At 36.7% G+C, this 20,574-nt stretch overlaps 1 protein-coding gene across 1 annotated transcript; it reads right to left on the minus strand.

Moving 5' to 3' along the window:
* Window positions 1-10,143: 10,143 nt before the first annotated feature.
* LOC120429226 (zinc finger protein 865-like) lies at window positions 10,144-20,572 on the minus strand. The gene is given in 6 exon segments (XM_039594440.2): window positions 10,144-12,246; window positions 12,792-13,124; window positions 16,579-17,044; window positions 18,827-19,290; window positions 19,641-19,711; window positions 19,713-20,572. Coding segments are annotated over 6 exon segments (2,010 nt in total). The 5' UTR covers window positions 19,817-20,572; the 3' UTR covers window positions 10,144-11,674.
* Between the last annotated feature and the right edge of the window lie 2 nt (window positions 20,573-20,574).

Raw genomic sequence — 20,574 nt, forward strand, 5'->3', positions numbered from 1 at the left:
GTACATTGGGTGGACAAGTTTCAAAAAAGTGACCTTCTCCAAATATTTTTTGGTATTTTTTCTCGAAAGTAAACATTCTAACTAAGAAAAATCCAAATTTTCAAAGCTCTAAGTTTGTTCATTACGGAGATACGCAAGCTGAAAGTCAAAAAATGGAGTAAAAAACTAACGTTTTTTGTACAAAAGGCTGATTGTTTAATTTTAACATAGCTCAGCCATTTTAAATATTTTATTATGACAATTATACATCATTGGAAAGGTAATGAGATAATCCTTGAAACTATTAATAGATAATATGTTGTTTCCAAACCAAAAACATGAGTTTTAAGAGCACTTGAGATAACTGGATCATTTTTTTGACAAAACTTTTTTTTTGTGTTTGTTAATCGAGTACTTTTTTTTGCTAACCGATGTTAAACATGAAACTTAGATCACTTGAAAGATTGGATCATAATCTAACATTGCTGGAATTTCCAGCCTGCGATTTTTTGCGTTTTCGGAGGTTTGCCATTTTAAACATTTACGTTTTATCAAAATTCGTTTATTTCACTTGTTTTGCTACCTACTTCGTGGGCATCGTCGCTTCAAAAATCAATACCTGGTTTCAAGAAGTTCGAAATGACTTTATTGGAATTTTCTGTTGCCTACATTCAAAACTGAGTACCTTAGTCAAAATAAGGTATTCGTACCGAAGTTTCTCAAGCGATTTGAAGTTTGTCCCACACATAAAGCTACGTGTAAAGTTTTCGCGAAAAAAAACTGGATTTACTCCTGATTTATAGAACACATTTGTACCAGCCTTATTGTTTTATTTTCCATTCCAGTAATAGTTGGTGATATTATTGAATAACAAAAAAAAAGCAAGGTAAATCACTTTAACGACCCCCGGGTCTTTTGTGGTCTCTGTTGCAAGTTTCTGCTCATTTCTAGGCGTCCGAAGGTTATGTGTGTTGAGTCACCCAAAACCTCTTTTACGCAATAAAATTATTGAATAACAGAAAATGTAATTCCCAAGTATTACCAATGACACATTCTGCTATGATAACATAAACTGTTATTAACATTCCAACGCCCAAGGCTCCAAAAAAGTTGGAACGGTAACTTCAGCTCACTGGTTCTCGGGCATAACTCAACCAATCAAGATGATTCTTCTTTCCAGTGATTTTTTAGGATGTCTAGATGATTCTAGAACTTTACAGAATTTAATTTCATCAAATCTGTAATTTTTTTCGATCAAAAACATCGTTCCAACTTTTTTTTCGCGTGTAAAAAAATTCGCCAAAAATTCCGCGGAGGCAGTCGTTTTAAAAAAAGGTGGAACGATGTTTTCGGTCGCAGAAATTACAGATTTGTTCAAATCAAGTTCTGCAAAATTTTAGGATCATCTAGACATTCTTACAAATCACTGGAAACAAGAATCGTCTCGATTGGTTGAGTAATGCCCGAGAACCAGCGAGTTGAAGTTACCGTTCCACCTTTTTTGGGAGGCTTGGGCGTCCGTGTAAGTTCGACATGCGTTGGGCGTTCCAGTGTTAAACTGTTATGCAAAAATTGATTTTTCTAGAAGATTCAATAACACTTTCGGTTATTTTAACAGCATGTGTTATTGAAATGGATGATTTTTGTTATTACAGGCTGCCCGAGTGCCGTTTCAAGCCTTCGAACACATATGGTACGTTCGTTTGATGGCTAGTGCCACACTGAAGAAACTCGCGCTAGTTCCGCACGAGTTTCGCCGCCATCTTGGAACTGAAACTCTAGTGCCGCACTCGATATTTTTTCAGTTTCATGCGAGTTCCACGCGGACTGGCAAATGACGTTCGATTGAACCAAAACTGACACCGACGAGTGCGGCACTCAGTGCCGCACCGGCTCTTCAAACGAACGTACCAATAGTTTCGAGTAGGAATCTCGCAATAGAGAACGATAAGCCAATGCTTTGAATTTTGCATCAATAGTTCATTTAGAGATTTTTACATTATGTTTAGCCTTGATTAGCCTTCGGGAAGTCACGTGTTTTCGCCTTTCTTACAAGTGCCCTTACAAACTGTGTACAAAGTACACGTACGCGACCTCCGGTGGGTTAGAAAAACTAGCAAAGAACAGTCTGTTTTCGTACTGTTGTCGAAATTTGCAAGAAATTTGCAGTCTCTGCAACAACACGCTTTGTTGAGAAAAAGTACGGGTCGAAATTCTACGCATGAGAGCGCTCAAAGCAGGCCAAAATGCAAATGCTTCTTACTTGATAATAGATGTCGTTTATCAATGAAATTATATAACTGATTTGTGAACAAAAAATCACACAATCTAAATAAAATGTTAAACTGTTGTTATATTTGACCTCGTGCATAAACCACGTGGCCTTCAAGTTTGAAATTTTATACCCATCGTTGGATGCGTTTTCAAATGACCTTTCCAACGAGTCCAAAACATTAAAGATCTGACAACCCTATCAAAAGTATAATAATGTGAGGAAGGGTTGGTGACTTAAGGTGGATTAAGTATCGTTTTTTTGTCACCACCATAACGCCATCTTCGCTAGAGAATCTGGTTTGGAAAAAAAATGTGCACTTACTTGCGCTCACAGGTACCATTTGGGCAGCGGTAGAATCCATTTTCGTCCGGTTTTCCTATTACAAAAGAAAACGATGCCTCTTCCGGGACACCGCTGTAAAGTGCCGCCAGCAGCTGTTCATCGTCCGCCAGCGGTAATTCCGCATCCGCTGTTGCAGCGCTTAGGTGCAGCGGCATCGCAACACGTGTTCCCTCCATCGTCAGCTGCATGGGCGGTGCGGCAGCCGAGTGCAAAACTGAAATATAACAAAAAGAACTTGTTAGTAGGGGTGATTGAAGGGTGCCGGCTACGTTCAGTGAATAAGATTGCGGATGTAATAGGAAAACAATATAATTTTATCATTTGATGGCCTTAATCCAAACAATACTTAAAAGAAAATTTACTTGGAGTTTCACTATACGTTTGTGGCACAGACAAACAGACGTGAAATTCCGGGTAGTTGGTTTTATTTGTCATCGATTTTCTGATAATCAAGGCAATAACTGCATTATTTCGTAGTATCACGCCTGACTGTCTGTGCGAACAGTTGAGTCATTGAAACAGTTTCGGCATTATTTTTATCAGACTTTCTACAAATTATATTTCCATGTTTCTCTCATTGCATTTTTCACATAATTAAGTGTTGTTATTTATTTTAGTTAGCGAGTTGTTGCCTAAACATTAGACCAATAAACAATCATTAGTTTTGGTATATCTATGCATTATTCCTTTCTCAAGTTTACTTGTTCGGTCGATCTTGTGTTATCTTCTGTTTCGTGTACAATGCTTTTCACATCTACTATTATCCATTACAATGTTCTGGATCCAACACAAGTTTTGGAAAGTAAACAATATGTGTAAACTTAATAATATGTTTAAGGGATTGGTATGGCTTATTCGATTGGTAACTCTTTCTTGATGTGACATTTCTTCATTTCGGATCTTAGCTGCTGTGGTGTGATAATCAGATTTAATCCTAGCTGTGAACATCTATCTAACTGCTTGGTAACTTTCTATCGATTCGATCATATCGTGTGAAATATAAGGTTATAATCTTTTTACATCTGTAACCCTTGCGATGGACTTTTGAAATCCACTCAACTGTACACATTAAATTAGCTAGACCGAATTAAACAAGAGTGAACTAAAGCAAGTATGTTATACAACAAAATATGGTTATGTTACTTCGTAATGTGATTTTTTGTTGGCGACAAAATATCGTCAGGTTTAGAAAATGAATTGACGAGCAACAAGTCAACCACTTTGACTATTTTAGATTCTTCTGTTTTCGCCACAAATGTTAATAAATCGATGCCTCTGTGCTCTCTTATGCTAACTGGATGGGAATCCCAGCAAGCTTAGTACAAGAGAGCACCGAGGCATCGGAATGTTGAAAAAATCAGCAACCTAAACTAAACTCAACAAAATCCAAACAAAAATTAACTAGTAGTGTTAGATGCATCTATCTAGCATTAGAGGTTCAAATGACTGCTTGTGTTGCAATCATGCTCGAGATTAAAAAAAAATATATTGTAAAAAAAGGCAATACTCACGATGTACCGAACCAAACTTGGCCAACGTGAACAGCTTGAAAATAATATGCTTGGTTGAACCTTCTGCATATGGACAAATAATAAAAAAAAAATGATGGAAAAGTCACGTTCAATTCCAGATTTAAAAAAACATTCCAAACAGATTGTTACCACAAGAGCGAATCTGCCACCCTATTAAAGGATAATGGGGTTCAATTTTTAAAAACAACATTTATCGTCCTAACCTCTCAAACATCGTTCCGAGAAGTTTCGTACTTTTCTGAGAGGTTTCAACGTGTTATTTTGCGTTTTAAAAACTTTTTTCTCTCTCACACTCGCTGAAGGAATCTTATATGCAAAATTAATTTGATTTTTTCTTCACACCAAAATTACTTATGTGTTATTTCGCTGATATATGATGTCCAGATTTATAGTAGCTGTATTAGTTTCCCTTTTTTCATGTAAAATTATTCCGCTATGCGATTACTTCATTATACGTATAATATACCATATATATATAGTTTTAATTTACTTTGTTAATAACAATAACAATCACAAAAAATCACATCAATATTATCGTTCACAGCTCCTTGTTTTTCTTCATTATTTAATTTATAACTTCTGGTTTCATACAAATGACAACATTTCGTTTGATATTCCGTTTTTGTTGAAGTTTGTTGTGTTTTGCGGTTACTAAAGAGGGGACAGTGTGTGTGTATATAAATGATATTGTTTCGTTCTATTGCTAACCATTGATTATGTTGTTGGAAAAATCGCAGTGTATTGATAATCCACTTTTAACTGTCACATTTCTAGTGTGAATTTAAAAAAAACATCGTGTGCACCTTTTAAAACCATTTCGCTCACACAATGCTTTACAAAATTGCACCTATGAAGCGTAACAAGTGAGCCATCAAGTCGCTGGGATCTGAGAAAGGAATATGACAAGATTTACAAAAATTAAAAATGTTGTACAAAATTAAAACCAAAAGCATAGTTGAAATCGAAATCAGGTTCAAGGGATTTGCGTTTTTTAAAGATGTGTTTTTCGGGTTGGTTTCTATCACTTATGTTTTATGTGCGGTTTACGCCATCCTTACAATTATACCATCATAACATTACGATTTTTATTAGTTTTTTGCCGTTCATACTAGTGTTACCTATAAACCTTTGAATAATCGTTAAATAGCTTTATAATATATAACATATTCATTAAATGAAAATATATCATCTTAGATCCGTTTCTCTGCCTTAATTATTAACATAAATCCTTCGCGGAGGTAAATAAAACGACTATACTTTTTTATATCACAATCCAATTGGTTATTTTCGCATATTTTAATAATTTAATATTTTTTCTGTTGTTACCGGACAGTTCTTTTCGTGTTTTTTGTTGTTGTCAAGTGCAGGTTAATGGTTGAACAGCGGTTAGTTTTGGTTCAACCCGTTATTTTTTGCAGGTGTTTCCTAGTTCAATTGATTTTTAAGTGACTGCCAAATAACCACCACTCGAATGCCTTCCCAAACTTACGTTTTTCCATAACAAAAAAAAATTGCAGAAAACTAAAGCAATAACATGACAATTCAAAAGCAACAAAACAAAGAATATGATATAGGAGAATGATAAACAGCAGTTAGTTTTGATGTTGAAAAATTTAGAAGAGAAAGTTTTCGATGAGAATTGTATCTTCGATCTTTCTAAAGCAGTCGTTATGATAGGCTTGGGTCAGTAAAATGAAGTCAGTCACTTCTTAAACACACTCGTCCTGTTTTCCGTTTTATGCATAGTGAAGCGCTAAGATTTTACAAAATCAGCACACTTATCACTCATTTTTATAACTTGACGGAACCTCATCTCTTGATAAACCTAAATCTTACACTTCATATTGCACAGTAAATTTTGTCCGCGATATTAAATATTTCCCTTGATTACATTGACGGAAAATTTCGTTTTGGATTGAATCGCTTTTATCCTGATCTTTACGCTACCCAGTTACCCACACGAACCTTCCAATCCAGAATACGGGTCGAATATGACTTCATTTTTCAGAAAATATTAGGATGCAATAGTTTTGATACTAAAGACTATATCGAACAGTACTTCACCTCCTTCACCTCCACATATCTTAAGCCATAAAAAAAACTTTCGAATAAGCTACTTCATATTACTTTTAAATTTATTGATGAAAATCTGGAAAGCTAATAAAAGGGTTCAACAAATGCTTTAGATTGCAGGTAGGCCAATATAAGAGATTGTTTCAAAGCTAGCTGCTGAACCTATTGTATGGAAGTGATCAATCAGTGGATCAGTGGATCCCCCCCCACCTTCCCTCTTCAAAGTTGGACCGAAAAATTAGGAGGCAAAACTTCAAAATTTCAATGGAAATTGAACTGCAATCAGCAGAAATTAATTTAAAATGCATTCCCCGGCGTTTAAAATCATGTTTAGCTAATGATTCCAAAACAACTGAACTAGCGTAAAATGTATTTTAAAACACTTTTTCCATGCAAATATTGAAACTATGGCTTGTTATTTCAATAATTATATTTTTTATTCCCCCCCTTCACCCAGGCCAGAGCTGAGGGACAAAAACTTTGAAAAATATTTGCATCGGCCTTATGTTCAATAAAATAAATTCATTTGAACTAAGGAATATGATTGCAAGACAAAAATGAAGATTTGTTTCTGCCGGATTCTAAATGAACTTAAAACTGTTTTAGTTTAAAGATTGCTAAGTAACTGACCAGTTTAATTTCCCTTACCTAGTGTTTCGTTTATACAAACATACCTTATATACAGTACCCGTTCAAAGATTATTTTTTTCGTTCAAAGATTTTGATGAATTTTGATTTCGATGTGTGGATTCATCCAAGTTATTAACATTTCCCTGTTCATTTTAAAATTTTGCAAAATATTCCTAAGCTTCCAGGTTTGAAAGAATAAGTTAAAAATACATAAAGTATGTTAAAAATTCCGTGAAACGAGTTCAAAAATATTAAGTTAGTTTTTAAAGAATGTTTGCTAAATTTCAATTTACATGAATTATGCTCAAAATACATAAATAATAAAAATAAACAACAACGCACATCAGGGGAAAAAATAGATTGAAGAGGAAAAATTAAACTTGGCCCTCAACGAAAATTGTTTTAAACAGTTTTTTTAAATAAATTTTGGCAAAGATTGCCATTTTGAACTGAAGAATGCATTCACAAAAACATGCAATTTTCCATTCTAGCGTGGTGACATCACACGGCCAATTACTTTCTACGTTCTGCTTCGGCGTTATCGATTGCAAAATCTGAAAATATTTGTATAAAACCGTATAAAACTGAATAGGATTTCAGATCCTATTGTGAAGAAAAGTAAAAAAAACTGCTTAAAGACAACCCTCTGCTCGCCAAAGAGATGATGCTTTCATCATTTACGTGGGTATTGTATATTTTTTAAGTCGTGATTTGGGTATGCTTACTTGCTATGATCCAGTTTCTCTCTATAATTTTTGTTTTTTTTTTTTTTATATAAATATTACTCCAATCCATTTCTGTGTTCCACATTTTGCCGCGAATACCAGAACAAAAAATCCCAGCTCGAAGCTTTGATAGATTAGTATGTGGGTGTGAGAACATTAATTTCAAGTAACGTTCGTTGTATTATTCTCTCTCCTCACCTACACTGTTGTTTTTATTCACACTAACTTCTTCTTTGTGTGTGACATAAGTTACACGATTTCTTATAACCTAACACCTAGCTACTGCCCTGCAGTTTGATTTCTCTGATGTTTTACAATTCATTTTATTTGCATTTTGTTTGTTTAAAGGTCATTAATTTTAATTTGATTAAAGTCAATGACGGACTACTTTCACTTTGTGTGCACACATTTTTTATCAGTTTTTGCTTCATCAATTGATTTACAGTTTCTTTTCTTCTTTCTTTTTTGACTTTATGTTTTGGTAACTTTTGACTATGTCGGTGTAAATATTGCGGACATCTCGTCATCCACTGTTTTGAAAGCAGCGGAGAGGTTTCTTTTTTGTTTTAGTTTGATTTTTTTTTGTATACGTTTCAAAGGTTAGAAAAATAAAGAAATAGATTATGCTTGTTCTAAAAACTAGAATAACGATAAGAAAATAATAAAACAAGAAATAACATGTTAAAGCGCGTATGTTGTTGTGTGATCGTTAGAAGGAAAAATCAATGTTATCCTGCGATTCATCCTAGTAGCTCATGGAGTTCGCGTTGCAGGAGTTTGTTACTCAGTGTGATACGAGTATGGCATCGCCTACTTGGTTGCGCGCGCTTATAAAAATATACTAGAATCGTGTGTATCAAAGGGGGGGGGGGACTTGTTTTTTTTGGGATGGGGGTTGGGGTTTCTAATTGCTGTCGATCGATGCCACAAGGAAAACTAATCATCGATGCTGGTGAGTGCGCATATGGAGCACTAAGTTATGTTTATGTTTCGACTTTTTGTGACAAACTGGGCACTCAAACTTGGGCTCAACGCCGCACTCGAAGCGGATGTGCCGGTTGAGGCTGTGGGGCCGTGCGTAAGAATTACCACACCGGGAGCAGGTGTAAGCGCCACCGATCGAAGAAGGCACTGTCGGTACAGGCGACGTAATGTTGATACCTTTGAACATCGGTATCGGCAGTGGCCCGCCGGTAGAGGCGCCACCGGCATTGGGGTTGGCCGCGGCGGCCGCCGCCGCAGCTGCCGCCACCGCGATCAGATCGCGCTGCTGTACCTTAGAATCGGCGGCGGCAAACTCACGCAGGTAGCTCGGTGTCAGTAATCTCAAGTCACATGGCTGATCATCCATTTGTTGTTGGTGCTGCTGGAGTTGCGTTCCCGCCGCCGCCATGATCACTTCACTCTGAATAACCTTTACATCACACTTTGCGTCACCACCTGCAGATATAGAAACTAAACAGTGGAAGTAGAAAAATAGAATCAGTTATACAGTCAAATGCACTTTTCTGTTAGATGGTGCGTTTTGAAGACAACATTTAGCTTAATTGGCACGTGGGACACTGGAGATGCCCGCTAAACTGCAATCTTTCCGGCTTTTTTGGCGCTTCGCGTTGTTTTTCCGAACGCTTTGTGAGAAATTTTGTTTCGAAAGATTGCAGTTTTTAAGTTTATTTGCTTTACATTACACAGTAAAGTTTGTTTTATGAAGCGATGTAATGTATTGTTTGTGAAAGTGATTTGCTATGTGAGATTGTTTACTTGTAGTTGTTGTACTTAAATTTATCTTTTATTGTGCCTACACTCACACAGAATAAAACTCGAAAACGACATTATACCATCATATAGAATTAAAAAAATCAAATAAATGTGTGTAGCAATTTGCTTCAAACTTCCAGGCTTAGAAACAAACTCCATTGAAATAGAAATAGCAGTATGTGAGTGAGAATTATATTATGTGTACAAAAAATGAGTTGTTAATTTTTATCCACCACCAAAAATGGTTTTTTTTTTATTTTTCACACAACAACAGATATTGAGAGATAATATATTCAATATTCAGACACGGGCACACACAACACAAGTCGTTGTGGGTGCGCTTTTGCTTCAAAATAATAAAAACAACAAAACTATAACGTGTTTATTCGTTTCGCAAGGAGCACTTTCTCTTCCTCCACATAATATACATTCGGGGACGAGCACTACTCTAAACGCGTTTTCTCAACCTGTCCAAAGAATTTAAAGAGAAAAAAAATCGATAAATCTCAAAAACCCCGAATCCGGTCATCATCCCGTGTAAGGTCACACATCGTCAATCCTGCTGGAGGTCACAACAGCTCCTAAGCTGCATCAAAGGTGGTACTGCATATGTGTGTGCGAGTGTGTTGAGGGGGAAGGAGATGAGCGGCGGAGCACGGTCAGTCACCTAAAAAAGAAATACATATTAGTGAAAACGATTCTCGCAAGTGGCCCTGCCTACAAAGAGTGTCGCGACCGTTTTCTTTTGTGTGACCGCGCGGAATCCGGAGCGTTGACAGAGATGTGACTAGAGAGACGATTGCTTTCTGGAAGAAATGAATCGAGAAACTTTTGTTCGTTTTATTCATCAAGATTCAATTTTTCTTCACTGCTTTTGCTACATATTATATATGAGAAATACATAATACTAAGAATAACTTCATCTTGTTCTTCATTTATTGTATGGTTGTTTGTGTGTGTATGTGTATAATCATTTATCATTACAAGGGCGATCTTTTCAAGTGATGATAGTATTTTATGTTTAAGTGTGTTTTGTTCTGACTTTTTTCATAACTTCTATGGTACATTGCATTCTGCTTATACTGACATAATAACTAAAAAACGCATTAAAAATAAAACAAAAACAATAAATTAACCTAGTTCTGCCGCAGATAAGCAGACATCACTTCACTGGTTAATGTGTTTCTCCGTCATCGGAAAAAACAATTCTCTCACTCTTTCTCTCTTTGGTCAAATTTCGCACTTTTCCTCTCTTAAGTATCTTCTAAAGAGAAGATAATGATTCTCTCACGGACTTGCACTCTCAGAGGACTTGCATTGGTTGAAAAGTACGGCAAGGCAATTTTGCAAAGAGATTGAAAGTTGCTTGCGATGCTTGCCCAATCTGCGGACTATCTGGTTATTACTGACTCGAAAGAGTTAAACTGCCATTTTTTTAAATACAATTAAGTACGTCGACTAGAAAAAAAATGTGTACACAGTTGAGAAAAGAACTCTTGTGCTCTCTCTATGTGATGTATGGCAATCTGTTTCATTGTTGAACTGTTCTTGTAAGTACGTGAGACTTATTTTTCACTGATCGAACTTAAAAATCAATTACTTTATTGCTAAAAAAATATATTAGTATAAATATTAAGTACTTTTTTGTCTGTCACCTTGTTTGCACATATCGCTTACAAAATGCCTTTCGCGACCACGGTATTCGATTGGAACGATACTCACTTATGGCCAACCGTTCATTTACGTTGTTACAAATAGAAATTATGTTAAAGAGAAATAAATAAATTAGAAATGTCTTCGCATGCACAGAGCGTTGGAAGGAACTATTGGGATTAAAAATAATATGGCAACGATTTGAACAAAAGAACGTTAGTATAAACGCAGTTTAACCTGTTAAACACACACAAGTCAGTGTAGCATACATACATTTGGTTAAACTAATCATTATTAATTAAATATATTTATAATTCACTAGAAACTTATTCCACGGTCTTGCTTCGTTTTGGGGTTTATCTTACAAGAAAATACCTACGTGTTCAAAAGTGCTATTTTTTTCTTATGTTTTTGCTTTACTTTAAACACTGACTCTTCTAATGCTGACGAGCTTTAGCATAGAGTGAAAAACAAATAGTAAATCGAGGAAACACTTTTATCTTGTTCTGTACTGTAGAAATTGCAATTATGTTGCTCTCTGAATCTCTGAATTGCCGCAGAGCGAGTACCCTTCTCGCGCTCTCAACCGGTTGTTGCGTCGCGCTCTCTTTCTCTCTCACTAAGACAGAGAGTGTGAGAGTGATCGCAATCGCTCTGCAGAAATTCAGCAAAATAGATTTGAATGTATGAGTGGCGCGCCACCGCGTTTAGTTCGGTTTGCAAAACTTGGAGTTGAGATGGCGCTTCAGATTGCTGTGAATGTGGGTCTTGTAGCCGCACATTCGCTCGCAAAAGTACTTTGGCGGGACGCCGCACTCGTTTTTGATGTGACATTTGAGACTATTTTTCCACTTGTAGTTGCGGCCGCACGTCTTGCACTTCCAGGGTTTGGTATCGTTCTCATGCTGGAATACAATTTTGTCCTCTTTGCGCGGGACGCCCGTTCCGTTGTCGGTGGTGGTCGATCCCACGGACGAGGTGCTACTGTTGAGGCACGCATTCGAGCTGGCCCCTCGCACGGACTCCTTCTTGGGCGACGCGCCGAAACCGGCGCTGAAAGAAGACGACGTCTTCTTGGTAGCGACCCTGATTCTCGAGGTGGACTTGGACGTCTTGCAGCGCCATACCGGCACGTACGTGGCGGGCTGCGGTTGCGGTGAGCCCCCGGCGGAAGAGTTCATGGATTGATCGGTCATGGCAACAAAGTCCGAGTCCGACCAGAGATTAAAACTTTCGAGCTTGATCTTAGTGTAACCGCCACCCAGTGAGCTACTATCGTCTTTAGGAGTGTTGGTGTTGGTTGGTATTATTTAAGTGTATTAGATTTTTTTATTTTCGCAGGCCGAAAGGAAGAAAGAAAAGAGAAAAATACAGAGCGTTAGTAGATTAGTTGGGTTAGTAATATATGAGTTAGGTACAAATTAGATGCTGTTAATGTTCTCAAGAAGCAAACTCATCTTACAATCTAGTTTGTAATATACGTCTACAACACGTTATGATTAGTTGATCAAAATTAGAACTAGATTTCATCCCTCCCACACACACTCGCACACAGTATTCCTCTCAAACGACCTTTCGTAAAGAGCCCAAAAGCCCCGTTTGGTCTCCCACAAAACGCCTGTCCTTCGGCGTAGGCTTGTCCCACTTGGTTAGTCATTTTAGGACAAACCTGCGCGTTACATGCAAACATACCGACGAGCAAAATCTCCGCAATCCCCGGGAAATTAGTAAAATGTTAGTTGTTTTGTTTGATAAAATCCGCTAGTTTTTATTCACAGTTCTATTTTTTCATGTGCGTCTGGATGTGCTTTTCCAACACAATACGGTAGAAGGCTTTATAGGAGCAAAGTTGCACAGGACACAGGTAAAGCGGTTGCTTGCCACACTCATAGCGCAGATGACGGGTCAGGCTCTTCTTGCGCAAATACTTGCGGTTACACGCCAGACAATGGTACTTTTCATTGTCCGTTACGTGGCTCGTTTTCGTGCGACTTTTGAAGTTAGGCATTCGCATCTGGTGAAACGAATCGCCGGCGGTGGCGCCGACAAACCTGCCCGTCGTCACCTGTTGGTCCACCAGCAGCGCGTCGGGCCATTGTAGGAACTGATGCTGCTTGTCCGGCGTGTCGTACATGTCCAGGGTGTGGGGGACGTCACCTGGAAAAAATAAAAATATGTTAGTAAAAATAGGAAAAAACCACGGCGGGAAAACACATAGCAACACCATAGCAAATTATTTATTCGATTTCGCGTTACATGTAAAACCTTCGAAACTCTTCACAATTTCTCATTATGTTTCTTATCCATGGGTAATGACTTAACACACTTTCTTACGAAAACGACGGGGGGTTTCCAAATATAGAATGTATTTTATATTTCTGTCAAATAAGAACAACTTACTCTTAAACTGGAATAACCTACAAAACGAATAAACTTTTTTGATACATACGCTTGTTCTCGTTGTATATCATAACTTGTATTTTTCCTCCTCGTGGGTACTTTTTTTTTCTTGTAATTATACAGAATTTTGTGTAAATATAGAAAAATAAACAAAATATTTGTTTTTTTCTGAATATGTTTTGCCTACTTCCTGTCGTTTCTATACAAAAATTGATGATCTGGTTTAATTCAATTAAAATGAGTATTTTATTTGTGTAACTGCTGAAGCGAAAGGTTTTGTGTTTTTCTTTCTTACTGTCTTTCGAATGCATAATGTCTTTTTTGTGTTTTTTTTTTTTTAGTTTTTGACTAATCTGGAACGTTTCAAATTTTCTAAAAATACAACAATTTAATTTATATCGTAGGCGCGCCCGATGCATAATTTAAAAACGAATGGTAATCATCTTGTCAGGACCCAACACCGATGTTGTTGTGCGCTTTTTCTTTTGATTTTCGTGTCTGTTTCGAATTAAAATTGTTTAAATATTGTGAATTCCAACCACTTGGACACATCAAAACAACAAAAGTCTTAAACGTAAAGGGTATTAAAAAAATCATCTTACTTTAATAAATCGCGAAGTTTTTCTTAAAATCATTCGCTAATGGCAATCGATTTGTTGCTGTTTTGTAGACTGTTGTGTTTTCTTATAAACTACGTTTTAACTCTTCTTAACCTCCAAAATTTTGTAGCATGGGAACGCAGGAAATCAATAGCAGAGAAGTTATCGTTTGAGTAATATAAAAGGAAAAGACTATAATATAAAAAAAAAAAACTATGGTTAAGCTAAAGGATGCTTCAATATTAACAAATCCGAGAAAAAAATACGACCTTAAGGCTTCTAAGATAGGAATGTGTGTAACATTATAAACTTATCGATCAAATAAATCTTTCTCTTCCAACAAAAATCGCTCCCCTGTTCTTAATCAACTGATAAAAATATTTTGCCTGAGTTAAACTGGGCTATAAATTTAACACGCTCTATAACATAAAGGAAGAAGTGATCATCTCGACACGATAGAAGATGGGAAAGCAGCACAACAGGGTTCCGTGGTTGAAATTGACGAAGAAAACTAACGCTTCAAAAGCGATTGTAAGGGAATGTACGATAGAATTGGAATCAGGGAGGAGGGGGGTAGGTCGATAAAATCACAAATAGTCGCGCAATTTACCAACATGCAGAAAAAGGAATTGTAAGGGGAATATTATTTTTTTATACTTAACACATGGCGATTTAAACGTTCTTGCAACGCTTGGAACGTTTTTGTTTCTTATTTAGAACTTTTTTTCCAATCGTATTGAAAGGTTGGTTACAACCGAAATATTTGTGTGCATACGCGTATTTCCTTTATGGCTTTTGTAAAATTTTAGCTGTAATAAACTTTTCAATAGAAATGCTTCGCATGTGCTCACATAGAGACTGCCCAAGGCAAATTAAACTAAACGGTGAACCGAATGTTATTAAAAATAAGTTTTTGAAAAGTGTTCCGTTCTCCTTTGTAGTTGATTTTGCCTCGTCCAGTTTATTCGTGTTATGAAAAATCCTCCAAACCCAACTGTTACTATCCAGAAACTTGAAAAATCATGTAGAAAAAAATGACTCGCTATAACCTTTTTTCAAAAAAAGAGAGCGTGCGGATTGTTCGGTAACCATCAAAATGTAAATGTTTCCTTTAGCAAAAGGTGACAAAAAAAATTCTCTTAAGATTGAGTAGAAATTATTCAGTACGGGCAATGGTTGGATATTGTCACAGAAAGGGTTTGGAAGAACTTTTCTACCTTAAACTTACAACAATTGGTATTTTAACCTGGTTCAAGTAAATTTGATAAGATTTCTATCGCTCTGCTAGTACCTGAACAAAACGTCGTCTAATAGTTTGTGATGAGCATGGCATTTGTGCACACTTTTTTGTCTAGTGTCAGCTCGTCGCGTTCAACTGTACTTATGCTTATCCGAAAAGTTGTTATTTTTCACCGCAAAAAAAATTAAACTCTCGTACAACTATTTCTAAAGGCACAAACGGTAGGAATCATCCAATATCATTCAGAAATACTAGCAGCGCTTGCTCTTTACTTTTGTGTAGTTCTTCTTTTTTTCTAAACTGTCCACTAAGCCTAAATTTGATAACTATAAACATGTAAACCTAGTTATTCGTTGAGGTAAAACGTTGTTTCACTACATTTTGTAAAAGTTGTTCTCTTGTGCAAAAAAAAACAATCGGTAACAAATTGAGACAAATTATGCTTGTCTAGTCGCTTTTTGTATGTGTGTGCGTGTGTATATATGGGTGTTTGTTTTCTTCTGTTTAAAATGAAATTTAAACAATTGTACATTTCACCAACTGTGCGCGTTATATGGAACTGACAATCTGTAACATTGTCTTTTTCTTCTTCTATCTGTTGGTAATGGTTACGTCTAAACAAATGCAATTATTCCGCTGAGTCTTGTCAGTTTTATTTCATTTATATATCTGGTGTGCTTTGTTTTGTGTGAGTGTGTATTATTTATACTTCTATTAAAACATTGATCAATTTAAAAAACACACTGGCTAAACTTTTCGGGCCTTCGGTTTTTATGTGTTAATGAAAATGGAATGCAAAATACTGATCTCTGTTGAAACGAAAAAAAAGTTGTGTTGTTGTTATGTTGTAGAAAAGTGTTTTGTCGAAAGTATTATAAACATTTTAATCGGAAAGTTGATAAGTGGAATGATTTGAATGTTTTAGTGCTTTTTGTCATTTTAACAATTTATAAAAAAAATAAAAATCTTTCTATGGAAGACGTAACAATTGGAATATAAATATATCTGTATCACTTTTTTTTCATAATATTACTCTTGTGTTTGGATAACACAGAATCGTAATTGATATTGTTTATGTGTGTGTATGTGTCAGAGAGTGTGCATAGATTTGAAACTTCTGTTCTATTTGCTTTCCATGGGAGCAACACCGCCTACTGAGATTCAAGCACAACTTGATATCGTTTGCGTATGAGGTTTTCTACGTGTTTATTTATGTGTGTGGGAGCTCCTCGTGTATCACAAATGTCCAACTGCAGACACACTGTTTGAATGTGATGAATCATTGTGCTATCTTTTTCGGGTGTTTTTTTTTTTTTTTTTGTTTAGACTGTACTGTTCAGGTCCAACGGCTCAAGAGCGATAACTTTGTCACCTTCCACTTTGAAAAAGCGTTCTTTGTGCATTCGCTCCATGTGCCGGCCAATGTGCATCTTCTGTTTAGCACGGTACACACAGTAAGGGCACTGGAACTGGGGTTCCTTGCCACACTCCCACTTTTGATGATTGCGCAGTGACGACTTGAGCTTGTATACACGACCACAATCCGGACACGCGAATCCCATCCCAGAACCGTTCGCGTCCATCGAGCCGCACATCATGTTTCCAATACTGCTGCTGGAGTTGCCGCAACCACTGCCCGTGCTGCCAGTGCTGCCAACCGAACCCGGCTTAACGTCCACCGGACTTACGGAGAGTGGTCGCGGGAAGATCAGCGGGACCGCCCCTTCGCGAAACGTAGTGACCAGGGGCATTGCGCTGCTGGACGAAAGCAGTGGCATCGCGAGGCGAGCGTCCAGCTGATCCCAGGTCAAACCTCCGATCTTTGTGATGCTCAAATCCTCCGCTAAAAAAATGTAAAAAATCAAAAGAAAAACAAAATGTTGAAATGAAAAGAAAAAAACCAAACAAAAGTTGTTTAAAAGTACCTATCCCCTTTAGACCAAAAAATGCATTTCTCGAGTTGCCACGAAAAAATAATCTCTTAACTTTAACGCCCTTGGTTGACCGAAATCTTCGCACAAACTAATTACACCGGGAAATTGAAAAAAAAAACTAGAAACTATAAAATAAGCAAATTAACAAACTAAAATGCGTAAACTGGAAATCAGAAACCGTGTTAGAAGCGTTGTTTAGAAGATAAAATCGAATGGTGTTGACTTAAGAGGTAAATGATGGTGTTAGTTCGGTTTGGGCGCAATATCTTACTCACTCACATTTCACTTGTTAGACCGTTGCAAGTATTTGACTGAGAGCAACGAAGAATTGATTTTTTTTTCTAAATATGAATTTACATAACACATGCAACGACCTAAACTTGTGACTTGTTCTTAGTTGAGATTCTTTGATTTTTGTACAAATAACAGAAGTAAAAAACAACCCTTTTTTTTGTTCAAATATATTGTTATATTGTGTATACATCGTAGTTTCAATATGCATATTTGTAAATAGTACCATTAAGAGCATTCATTCACTATAAATATATTTACACATCTATGGATCATGTTTTTTTGTATATAAACATTATTTCACTTTTTTCACAACAGCATTTTTTTTTTGTTGCTTACTGTGAAACTTTTCCAAAAACTATTTACTCTTTGACTGACACAAACAATTGTGTTTAGAATGCGCGTCGTTTACGATTAGATTAACCTAGAAATACTTGGCAAAAACTATTTGGCACGTTTTTATATTCTTTTCCTTAACAACAAAAAGTGGTGCTAGAAATGCTCTTAAAACTGAAAAGGCCTGAAGGTTTCACTTTAGCAGAGTAATTTGATTTATTTGCTTAAAACGATCAAACCTTGATTGATTTGGGCAAACAAGGTCATCGTAAGCTTCAAAAGTTGAACCTAAATTAACTAGTTGTTTATTTTTGCTTAACATAAAAATGCTTATATGCAGCTGATTTGGTACGTTTTTTCATGACTCCTGGTTTTAGTATATGTAAATGGAAAATAAATGTGTGAGAACGGTAAACAAGTATAACAATATACACATGTGAAAATCAATAATATTTTGGGATAGACCCTTTATGGCATAGTTTGTTCAGAATAACGATAACGAAAAATCTAAATTTGGGCATTCGACACAAGGTTGCTTTTTCATGTCAACTGTATTCAAAACATGCTTCCCAATCTTTCGATGATAGCCAACGATCATCAAGATTGGATACAATTTTAGATTTAAAAAATAATATTTATGAAGTTCATTATTCTTTAAAAAAATACTCTAGCTGCTAATTGCATCACTATGTGAGATGTTGTCGAAACCATGCATGGTTGTTGTTGTTGTATCAGATTTTTTCATCAAAGTGTTGATAGCAGAGCCTGCTAAGGCGCACTCTCTCATTTTGTGCCTTGACGTTTGATTCCACCATGTTGAACATATTGATTAAAACTTAAAAAAAAAACAAAATTTGAAAAAAAAAACAAATGGGAAGGAATCAATTATTCACAATATTCTGAATTCAGTAACAAAAGGAAAATCCAAATCAGTTGTCGAAATCGGGAATTGAATTTTAAAAATGCTCGAAAAATTCACGCCAGCCCGGATTCAACACGATGGGCAGCAGCATAGCCACTCTACGCAACATCGTTGCCATCATCTTTTTGTTTGATTACGTTGTTGTTTCGACAACTGCTGCTGACATCACTGACTTGGCTCGTTTCGCCGTCCACGAGAAAGGCCTCGTGGCCTGCTTCGATCGCACTGAGTTCGCCCACGATGCCCGTCTGTAGCTGACCATGACGGTGGCCAGCATAGCCATGGTGGTGATGGTGGTGCATCGTTTGCAGCAGCTCGTGCTTGATTTTGTTGTGCGTTTTCAGGTTATGTTTGTACTTGGTTGAAAAGTCGCAATGACTGCAGTGGTACTGGGGCATCACGCCGCACTCTTTCTTTTCGTGCCGCTTCCACGTGTACTTGGTTCGGTATAGCTTTCCACACTGTCGGCACTTGTAGATCTCCTGACCGAGGTTCTTGTACTTGTTCTCCAGGTACTTCCACATCAGCCACGAGCGGGGTGGGATGGCCGTTTCACCGGTCGTGGCGGTGCTAGCAGCCGCGGCCACGTTCTGCAGCAGGTCTGGAATGGAAAGCGGAAACTGTTAGCTGGAAAGTATTCTCTCTGCTCTCGCCAATGGAAATGGCAACACCCCGCGGTATTGGTCCTGTTCCATCTCTTATTGTAAGCGCATTTTTTCAATCGCCCATCGAAGGGGTGTGCTCATGCGAGGGGGCCTACCTGAAAGAGAAAAAAACTGAATTAGTAAAAATTTTAAAGGCACTTTCTTACACCTACTTAACACGCTATTGAACATGTACATAACATTAATAATAATGGAATATATATTCGTGATATTGATTGTTTCTTTCAAGGACAAAACATTAAAAATAAAATGTGCCAGGGCCACCAAGAAAAACACAACTTTTCACATTTTGTTTTCAGCTGATAATCTTTTATCCATTTATTTTTTTTATAAATCGAAATGGAAATATATATATAGAGTAAAATTTTGTGATTTGTGTAATCTTACATGAACAATGGCTTCTTTGTAATGAGTGATTTTTTGTGTAGCACATAGCGCATGCACGGTATTATTGTTACACATACTATCTTTGTTACTTTTCTCCAAACTGTATGCTCTCTTTATAAACAAACATGAAACATATGCCTAGCACACTATTTTTACGTTTTGTTTCTGTACCACTAAACATGTTTGTTTTGCTTCTTACGTTTCACAATTAAATGCCAAATTCCGTACAAATTCGTTCTTTAGCCTTACTTTGACAAATTTCCATCACATGAAAATGTTCCACCACATTCTCTATAGTGTGTTTTAAGAAAGAACAAAAAGATGGTTATTTAACTTATTACTTATTCCAAGACGACGCGATTTACACAAAGCCATCCTTGCATACTTGTTTATTGATACTACGGTACAGTAGTAGTAGTCATCTACGGTGGATTGACTGCCGACATGAGACCAATAAGGAAACTTTATTTAGGTTCAATCCCGTCCCGCAAAAGATCATCATGAGATCATTCAAAACGAGTGCCGGAACCGACCTTGGTTGGCCAAAAAAGAAGATGGCTATTTTTACACACTCAAAAACAAACACAGAAAGTTAATTGGTTTGATGATTCATCAGTAGGAAAAAGTAATGTATTCGGAATTAAAAGTAATTCAAAATGAGTATGCACGGATATGGTTACACGACCTTCGAAGGAAAGCTTACAAAATTCTAACGTATATTGCAAATTTACACTAACTGAATCTTTACGGCTAGGGGACTATGTTTGAAATGATACCTCCTCTCTGGGTCGGTCGGTTTTATTATTATTATTATTTTGCAGAATAGATAGAAA

Source organism: Culex pipiens, unplaced genomic scaffold (genome assembly GCF_016801865.2).
Source record: "Culex pipiens pallens isolate TS unplaced genomic scaffold, TS_CPP_V2 Cpp_Un0003, whole genome shotgun sequence".
In the NCBI taxonomy this organism is placed as follows: domain Eukaryota; kingdom Metazoa; phylum Arthropoda; class Insecta; order Diptera; family Culicidae; genus Culex; species Culex pipiens.